Source organism: Chionomys nivalis, chromosome X (genome assembly GCF_950005125.1).
Source record: "Chionomys nivalis chromosome X, mChiNiv1.1, whole genome shotgun sequence".
Classification (NCBI taxonomy): domain Eukaryota; kingdom Metazoa; phylum Chordata; class Mammalia; order Rodentia; family Cricetidae; genus Chionomys; species Chionomys nivalis.
The window spans coordinates 72,087,558-72,097,560 of record NC_080112.1 but is presented as its reverse complement, the minus strand read 5'-3'; the positions used below and the strand labels follow the sequence as shown (position 1 = coordinate 72,097,560).

General features: G+C 47.2%; 1 protein-coding gene across 1 annotated transcript; it reads left to right on the top strand.

The window, feature by feature from the left end:
- Window positions 1–3,477: 3,477 nt before the first annotated feature.
- LOC130867732 (polyadenylate-binding protein 1-like 2) lies at window positions 3,478–6,346 on the top strand. Its single transcript, XM_057759877.1, has one exon. It carries the CDS (start codon window positions 4,087–4,089, stop codon window positions 4,774–4,776), a length of 690 nt encoding a protein of 229 aa, XP_057615860.1. The 5' UTR covers window positions 3,478–4,086; the 3' UTR covers window positions 4,777–6,346.
- Window positions 6,347–10,003: the final 3,657 nt, after the last annotated feature.

The following is a 10,003-nucleotide window of genomic DNA, read 5'->3' as shown; positions in this document are numbered from 1 at the left end:
ACTCCCAAGTCCTAGGTCTCTCTCTGCTTTTTGCTTCTACTGGTACAAGTTCTGTCTAGGTGTATAGAACTAGGCTTTTCCACAAGGCAAGAATCCTATCTCCATACCTGCTTCTCAGGAAGAGATGGAAAGTCCTGCCTCACCCTACAGGGACGAGGTCTCATTCTCAAGTTCATGTTCTCCTATCCTGAGTAGCTTCTGCCAACAGAGAAAGCCACACAGAAAGCCTTGTATACATAAGGTGGACTGGGTTGCGGTGGCAGGACCCTGTGCTGGCATGTGAAATTCCGTGGTCACCATAGTCTGGTCACACAGACCTGATGAGATGCTAAGCACAAATGGCGAACAAATACTTGAGGCAGTGTTCAACCTCATCTGGGGGAAATCACATACAAAACCTCCCATAGTCCATCTAACCCAAGTCAGAATGGACACTGTGAAGGAAAAAGAGGACAAGTGGCCATGAGGATACGGGGAAAGGGGAACACTTATTCACTGCCTGGCCGAGTGTGAACCTGCAAAACCACCATGTGACTGATTATGGTGACTCCTCACAAATTCAATCTATCTTTGTCACTCATGGTCATAAACACCAAAGATCTAAATCTACACACCACAGAGATATTTCTGCATCCTTGGGTATGGCTGTGCTATGCACAAGAGCCAACACGTGGAAAAAGCTAGATGAACCTCTGGGGATGCGCACAAGAACAGAGCAGTGTGCACACACATGGGATGCAATTTAAAGAAGCTGTAAAGAGGATTGACATCATAATACTTACAAGAAAATGGATGCAACTGGAGACCCAGACTCAGAAAAACACCCATATTTCAGCAAGCGTGCAGCCAAGATATAGACCGGGGGGGGGGGGGCTAGTGTTCCCGCAAGAGCATATATGTTCTATGTGTGCGCGTGCATGTATGTGTGTGACTGGGTGGGGAGAGGGAGAGAGAGTGAGGGAGGGAGGAGGAAGGAGGGAAGGAAGGAGGGACGAAGATCAGACTTAACAGGAGGGTCATGAGTGCAAAGACGAGATCTTAATGTAGCCAGGAACTAGACTAGAGGAATACAAAGCAAAGGGAAGGACTAACTGGAGATGAAGGGGATTAGCTGGAGCAGTGCTGGGCATGGCAGATGGCAGGGGTGATGATGAAGGAGAACAAGGCATAAGGAATCCTGTATGAAGAAGTCAACATCAAACTTACTACATTTTGCTTTCCATCAAATTTCACAAAAACAAAACAAAACCTGAAAACACTCAGTCTTCTTGGGGGCAATTGTACAATGTAAAGAAGCACCTTGAGTCACTGTAGGGAAGTCTAGAAGTCTTGAGGAAAGGCACCATGGTTTGGGCATTTCAATTTTTAAAACATATCCACATGATGCCACTGGTTTGTGGTAAACACGAGACCACATGTCTGAAATGGCAGTGCAGTCAGAGGGCAAGTTGGTTCTGACTCTCTTGGAGCTAGTTCCGTCTGACCATTTTCTTCATGTTGTGCCACAGATTTGTGTGGGGGAACCCACACTTGTATTTGCACTGATGTTCAAATCACTCTCTTGCCATTTTGATCTCTTCACCCCTTTATTGCACAGACTGAGTTGGGAGCAAGCCCACTGATACAGTCTCCTAGCTATCTTCCACACCATGCATAGCCCTGGAGACTATCCAAGCTAGGTCATGTGGTATGAGCACCAGTGACCATGTGGGTGCTGTTGCATCACTGATCCTGGGACAGGCAGTGATTCCTTTGCCTGGATGCCTTCCCTCCTGCCTAGGCATGGAGCAGTTCCACTTCCTTTCACAACCCACTTGTGCATTCCCTCTTGAACACAGCTGCCCTTGAGTCCTACCAGAACTCTCAACATCTGGTCCTCCTTTCTGGACTTGGGACTCCAGTCCCTGTTTTGGTCCACACTCTGCAGGCTGCCAGCTTGCCTGCTCCCTCAGCATTTAGCTCTGTGTGCTCTCATTGCTCTCTCCACACATTAACATACCAGCAGTCACTGCTGCCTTTCCACAGTCCCAGCCCCCAGTGCCTGAAGGACTAGCTGCTGACTGGGGACTCAGCATCTCACCCTAAAGAGATGTTTCAGGTCCTGTCTCATTTGCCTTCTGGGCAGGGATGAGCACTTCCTGGTTCTGGTCAGGGACCTCAGCACCTCAAAGGCATAGCTAAGAGTGAAGGAGCACCTGTCTCTGGGCCAGGCCCTTCTCAGCTCGCCCCCCCCCTCGGCGCGCACATCCCGCCCAGTGCCCCCCCTCCAGTTGGCTTTGACTTACCATTGAGGGCTGCCCTAGAGACTAGGTAGTCTTGATTTTCACTCCCCACATGGCAGGAGGAGCTGAGGCTCTGCAGAACCCCAGGTCCACAGTAGTCCAGGGGCTGGGGCAGAGACATGGAGAGGCTGAGGGTGGAGTGGGGAGCAATTTCCAGTCCAGGTTCTGTGCTCCCCAGGAGAAGCTCGAAGGCAGCGCCTATTCCTCTGTCTTCCAGACCTCTGCATCCCCAGGGACTGGCACAGGCTCCATGTAGAGTATTTGTGGCAGGGCGTTATGAATGAGCACACATTCTTTATTCTCTCTTTTGGAAATGTTGCAGAGTGGGGGTGGGGGGTGGGAAGGGGGAGCAGAAAATGGCTCAGCAGGCTGCGTGGGGAGCTGGGAAGATTCACGCTTTCCTGGGTGTCAGGGGTGGCGGTGACATTAGGTAGTGCCTGTGTGTGTGTGTGTGTGTGTGTGTGTGTGTTGTGAGAGGGAGAGAGAGACACATAGAGAAATACACACCACACGAGATAGAGAGAATGCTGTTGCTGTTGGGTGTGTGTGTGCTGTGTATGTGTGTGTGTGTGAGAGAGAGAGAGAGAAATGCTGTTGCCTCTGTGTGTCTGCGCATGTGTGCTGTATATGTGTGAGTGTGTGTGAGAGAAATGCTGTTGCTTCTCTCTCTCTAGCTCTCTGTGTGTGTGTTCTGTGTATGTGTGAGTGTGTGTGAGAGAGAAATGCTGTCGCTTTTCTCCCTTTCTCCCTCCCTCCCCCACCTGTGTGTGTGTGTGTGTGTGTCTTTTTGCGGGGCTGGAGACCCCCTGGATGTTGAGACACTGCTTCTAGGCTCCATCGGGCAGGGCTAGCCTGGCTTCAAGGCCACCCCACCCACCCTTGCAAGGTTCATGCTTGAATCATGGCAACCTTCCTTTATGGGGGAAGGGGCAACCCCCGCCACCCCCCCCCCGCCACCCCGCGCCAGCTGAAGACATGGAACCCGAATTCCTCTGGTCCAGAGCGCAGTCCGGTCCCTGGCATCCTCTTCCCCAACGCGTGGGCGCCCCAGAGGCTGCGCACTGGCACCCCCACCCCAAGCTCACCCCGCCCCCGCAACCCGCAGCCCCGCAGCAGCCACAGGGGGAACCAAAGAGACAGAAGCCTTCCCAGCTGCCCGGACCACAGACGCCAACACCCCCCCCGCCCCCCACCACACGCCGCCCTCCCGCCCGCGCCCCGCACGCCAGCCAGCCCACGAGCGAGCGGCAGCGGCGGCGGCTGCAGGCTGCGGAGAGCGGGCTGTGCGCACTAGCGGCCAGCGCTCGCCACCCCGGGTGACCGGGTCCCGCCTGCTCGGCCAGACCGGGGTCCCCGTCCGCAGCGCCCGCGCGAGCCCCCGGCCCGGGTTCCGGCGCCCACCGGCTCTCGCCGCCTCTCTGTCCCCTCAGTTCTCGGGAAGGGAGGTCGCGGCAGCGGCCCGGCGGCAGCGGTGACCGTGGCGACCGCGGCGACAGTGGCGGCGGAGGTCGCCGCAGCGGCGGCTGCGGCGGCCGAGGCTGCGGCGGCGACCGTGGCGGAGGCGGTAGCGGAGGCCTCCGTGGCGGAGGCGGAAGCAGAGGTGGAGGCCGAGGTGGAGGCCGAGGCCGAGGCGGCCGAGGCCAGCCTGGGGGAGGCGGCGGCCCTGGCCGGGGAGAAGGCGGAGGCGGCCGGCGCGGTCGCGGCGGTGGCAGCCACCGAGGCCAGCCTGGAGGAGGCCAGCCTGCCGGAGGCCACGGGGGCCGCTGCGGAGGCTGCTGCGTCGCCTTCCTACGGGAGGGTGGACATGGATGAAGAGCTGGCGGCGGCCTTGGCTGCAGAAGAGGAAGAGGCGGCGGCCGGGGGCTCCTCCGATGGGAACCCAGACTATCCCAATGCCTCGCTCTACGTGGGCGACCTGCACCCCGAGGTGACCGAGTCGATGCTGTATGAGAAGTTCAGCCCAGCCGGGCCCATCCTGTCCATCCGCATTTGCAGGGACAAGGTCACCCGACGCTCTCTGGGCTACGCATATGTCAACTACCAGCAACCGCTGGACGCCAAGCGGGCCCTGGAGACCATGAACTTTGACGTTATCAATGGCAGGCCGGTGCGCATCATGTGGTCCCAGAGGGACCCGTCGCTCCGCAAGAGCGGGGTGGGCAACGTCTTCATCAAGAACCTGGGCAAGACCATCGACAACAAGGCGCTGTACAACATCTTCTCGGCCTTTGGCAACATCCTGTCCTGCAAGGTGGCCTGTGACGAAAAGGGGCCCAAGGGCTACGGGTTCGTGCACTTCCAGAAGCAGGAGTCGGCCGAGCGGGCCATAGATGCGCTGAATGGCATGTTCCTGAACTACCGCAAGATTTTCGTGGGGAGATTCAAGTCCCACAAGGAGAGAGAGGCTGAGAGGGGAGCCTGGGCCCGCCAGTCCACCAGCGCCGACTTCAAGGATTTCGACGATGACTCCGATGACGAGGCCACCTTTCGATGAAGACATCCCAGGACCCAGCCAGTAGAGCCAAAGCTTGGCTCCCACCCCGTTTACAGCCCCCACCCCCCCAATCCCCCAACCCACCAGCAGTGTATTGTATTGGGAGTGCAGGTTTCTCTCTCCCTCTCCCTCCTCACCCCTCCCCGCTCCCCTTCCCCTCCCCATTTCCTCTTTCCTTCCTCCCCTCTCTTGCCTTCTCTCCCTCCCCTCTCCTCCCCCCCCCCCCCCGCCAGCCAGCGCAAGCTAGCTTCCCCATCCCCTCTCTGCTCTCAGCCCCCCCTCTTCCCTCTTCTATCCTCTCCTTCCCTCCTTTCTCTCCACCCCCAGTAAACTCCCCCCCTCTGCCAATAATCCCACTAATCTGTGCCATTTGAGAGGGTAAAGGCTGCCTCTTCTCCCTGTGGTCGGTCTGATTCTTAAAAGCGTTTCTGTCTCTTTGTTTACTGCACAGGTGATGCAATTTCCTGGTAGAAATATCTGGAAGGAGAAGGAAGTCTGATGTGGGAGAAAGAACCAAGAGTGCAATTGCTTCCCATCATCCTAATACTCAGAGAGAACCTCTTTTACCTTCTTTGGTGTGCTGTTTTCCAGGCTCTCTGCTACCCCTTTCTCCCCCCTCTCACCCCAGACCCACCTTCCCCTTTAACATATTCTTGTAGAGTGGTTCATGTGTGTGGTGTTTCTTAACCTGCTTTCTTCAGCGAAGAAAACCAAACAGAAATCAACGCATTGAACTTCTTTCCATGCTATTCAACAGGCTTATGGAATATCATCTTCAGTGCCTGCAGAGTGCTCCTGTGTATCTATCCATGGACCTTAACATTTCTGTAATCATTCCCGCACTGTTGGACATTCAGGTGCCTAGTTCTTTCCCTGCGTTTAAAAACCAACACTGCGTGCCCTGATGAGTGACTCCTTCCTTGTCAAGCCAAATCTAGGCTAGCATCCTGGATGGCCTCTCCTTAACTGTGGACTTGCAGGATTCATATATAGACGTTTCAGTGACTTTCCCTGTGTGTTGCCAAAAGGCTCCCTTTCATAAGCATTGTACCAGTTTGTATTTGTGCCAGCCAGCCAGTGCAGCTAGAAAAAAAAAAAAAGAGTATGCCCATCTCCCCTGCGCAGTCTCATGGTCCACTGTAACTGTGTGTGTGTTTGTGTGTGCGTGTGTGTGTGTGTGCTTGCGCGCTTGCAGGCGCGCGTGTAGCATCATGAGCTGCTGCAAATGGTATTTCACTGTCGTTATTTCACTGGAATTGAAAGCTGTTAATTGCCCTTTTCTGCATTCCCGCTTCCTTTCCTTTTCCTTCTTGCCAGAAAAATAAATCAGCTACGTTGCAGGAAAAAAAAATCACTAAGCAGACCATTTAACAGAAGAAACTAAACGCTCTCAGCTATCAATGCTAATGAATCCCATGCCTTCTTGAATTGTGCTGATCTGTATGTGCCCAGTGTTTTTCATGTGATATAAATGTGTATTTAATATATAATATTTCAATATCTGCTTTTTCATGCATAAATATATAGATTATAGACATAGATGTATAGATATTCTTGAACTTCCTTTCATTGTCATTAAATATTCTTTTAAAATATTTCTTGTGCTTGTGTAGTGTTCCAGTGTATGAATGAACCAAATATGGGCTTCAGATTATACATGCTTCTATATCAATATTTCCACACAGATTTTGGAATATTATTTTCACTGTTCCTCTTTTTTCCACTTGCCTTTTTCCCCTTATCTACAGCAGTGCTCTCAAAAGTGAAACCTAAAGGAACTTTCCTCATACTTAAGATATTTTTCCTGGTCTTATGTTGTCCAAAGTAAAATGAATATAAAGGGAGGTCTAATGCTTTTTGTTAGTGTCCTTCTATTAAGGTAGTCGTATTTTCTTCTCAGAATAACACAAGTGCCAGAAGTTTTAAGCATCTGGTCAATTTTCTAGAGTGGGTATGACATTCACTTTTGTATACCTATAATTTTTTAGGGCAATTGGAGACCTTGTTTTATTTAATTATATATCTTTATTAAATTTATAGAAGTACTTAAAGTATCCTCACTAAGTCAAAATCAAAAACCACTGAATTACTTGACAATATAAATTTTGAAATGTGGAACATCTGCATAAAACTGATACTTACAAAAGCCTAAAGTGAAATATGTTTTACTTTGATATATTTTCACTATTTGAGGCTTTTTATACTTCCACATATTAAATATACACGTTTTAAAATTTCCTTTTTATTGATGAGGTATAATTTCTGCCATACTTTTCAATGGCTTGAGTCTTTGTAGCTCCAGTATGCTCAGTATTATGAAGAAAATAATTTTAAGTGTTTCTATACTTCTAGGGATATTTATTTGGCTTATATACATTAGTCACTTTTATCAAATGCTATTTCCATAATATTTATGCCTGTCAACAGTATAAATACTACATATTTCCTTTCTTGAGTTAGTATTTTCAAGTCATGAGTAATTGATGAGACTTGTAGATATTTTTCTTTTATTTTACAAATAGAGTTCTTTTTAAGAAAATGGCATAACTATTAAACACATCAACCGCTTTAAAATAAGCATTTATTTTACTGCCTATTAGTACATTTTAAAGCAAATACCAAATAATATATTCAATATTAAATGTATATTCTAAATATTTATATTGAATATATTATGTGGAATTTCTCACATATAAACACACATAAAACACATTTTTGCTATTTAATATTTTTTCAAAACTTGCTAATTCTATAGGCATATCATTATTTTTTAAGTGTTTCTTTACCTTGGACATAAAAGTAGTTTCTAAAATTTCCCCAGAACACCTGAACATATATGTTTTATTTCAGGTAGTAGCCTTGTATTGTTTCCTTCGGATAAATGCCTAAAAGTATTAAAAAGTAGAAGTTACCGGGCAGTTGTAGCACATACTTTTAGTCCCAGCACTTGGGAGGCAGAGGCTGGCAGATCGTTGTGATTTCGAGGCCAGTCTGGTCTACAAAGCTAGTTCCAAGATAGCCACAGCTACACATAGAAACCCTGTCTCAAAAAGCCGAGAGAGAAAGAGGGGTGGGGGTCTTTTAAATGCCGTTAAGATCCTAGATGCGGGTGAGGTGGCAAGGGGCAAAGGGGAAATGGGATGAGAAACATGAGAAGGGGAGGATGGGAGGAGCTCGGGGGATTAGGATGGTTGGGATATAGGAAGGGAGGATACGGGAGCAGCGAAGTATATATCCTAACTAAGAGAGCCATCTTAGGGTTGGCAAGAAACTTGACTCTAGAGGGGTTAGCAGGTGTCCAGGGAGATGTCCCCAGCTGGTACCTTGGGCAACTAAGGAGAGGGAACCTGAAATGACCCTATCCTATACTGATGAATATCTTGCATATCACCTTAGAACCTTCATCTGGTGATGGATCAAGATAGAGACAGAGTCTCAGTTTGGAGCAATGGTCTGAGCTCTTAAGGTCCAAATGAGGAGCAGAAGGAGGGAGAACATGAGCAAGGAAACCAGGACCACGAGGAATGCACCCACCCACTATGACAGTGGAACTGATTTATTGTGAGCCCACCAAGGCCAGCTGGTCTGGGACTGAATAAGCATGGGTTGAAACTAGACTCTCTGAGCATGGCGGACAATGAAGGCTGATGAGAAGCCAAGGACAATGGCACTAGGTTTCGATCCTAATACATGAACTGGCTTTGTGGGTGCTTAGCCTGTTTAGACGCTCACCTTCCTGGACATAGATAGAAGACCTTCGTCTTCCCGCAGGGCAGAGAATTTGGACTGCTCTCCAGTATCGAGAGGGAGGGGGAATGGTGTGGGGGGAGGAGAAGAGGAGTGGGGATAGGGGGAGGGGAGTGGAGGGAGGGGGCAATATTTGGGAGGAGGGGAGAGAAATGGGAAACGGGGAGAAGGTGGAAATTTTAATTAAAAAAGAATAAAAAAAATTAAAAAAAAAGATCCTAGATGTATCATTTTACATTAACATGTTAGATGAATGTCCATTTTCCTGCACAAGTTTCCCCCCTAGTTATTAGAAACTGTTTTTACTAATATTCTATGAAAACTATGCCTCCTTTTTGTTTGCTTTCATTTTTTATGTTTTTTCTTGTAAGTCAAATAACTTAGTTTTATTTTTTTAACTTAGTTTTAAAATATAGGTAAAGTTACAAAAGTAAAAATCAATGATTAGTCTATCTATTCGTATGATGCACCACTTGATCTATGTCAAACCCCTATTTTGATAGGCTTGATCTTTGTCTGGCCTCATTTTTTTTTTTTTTGCTGAATTAAAATGTATGTCTGTTGTTTCGGTTTTTCTCATTTGAACCCAAGATGCTAAGAATATTCATTGCTATCATTTAATATTAGTCCCTGCACATTCTTACAGACAAGTTTAAAGTTTCACATTACTGTTATATAGTGATTTTAATTTCATATAGTTCTATTAATAGATGACAAACATTAGCAATTTCTTATACTTTGATTCTTCCTTATTTCTGTACAATGTATTTCCAGAAATATATACATATTTTGTTGCATATTATAATTAATATATTTCTTGTATGTAAAATATCAAACCATGCTTACATTTTTACATTGATTCACAATCTTTATTCAGTAATGCACACCTGGCATTTCTGTAGCTATTTTTTCACATCACTTCAAGTGTTCTTTCAAATTTTGTTGTGTATGTAGATTAACTCATTTTTCATTTTCATGTTGTCAGAAATTGTATTTATTCTCCATTTGGTGTTAGTTTAAAACATCTATGCTGACTTTTTATTTTAATTCATAGTTACTTCCATAATCATTTCTACAGCAAATGCTTGTATAACAAACAGAAAAATATTATAGTGCATTTTAAAAGAATGTTTGTTTTGTGGCCCAATTTCTCCTTTTAAGATTGGATTTACTTATATTCTGTGTCATTCCTACCTATCTAAATGTACATAGTTTTCTGTACAAGGCTCTCAACTACTACATTTAATTTTGACTTTGCTATACTACCCGTGGATAAAACATAAGTCAAGCTTTAAAAGTTTACTATTCTGGTATCTATTGAAAACTAGCAGTTTTAGGTAAATTAATGAATTGGCAAGAGTAACACATTCAAGTAAAGAATATATTGCCTTGGTGATCTAAATACTCCCACTGACCATAGTACCTCTTAATTATGGGAAGGGCCAGATGTAACAATTTATCCCAATATGCCCCATTGTCC

What these genes read in the sequence shown, in the direction of transcription:
- LOC130867732 (XM_057759877.1), top strand. Translation starts at nt 4,087, where the DNA reads ATGGATGAAGAGCTGGCGGCGGCCTTGGCTGCAGAAGAGGAAGAGGCG.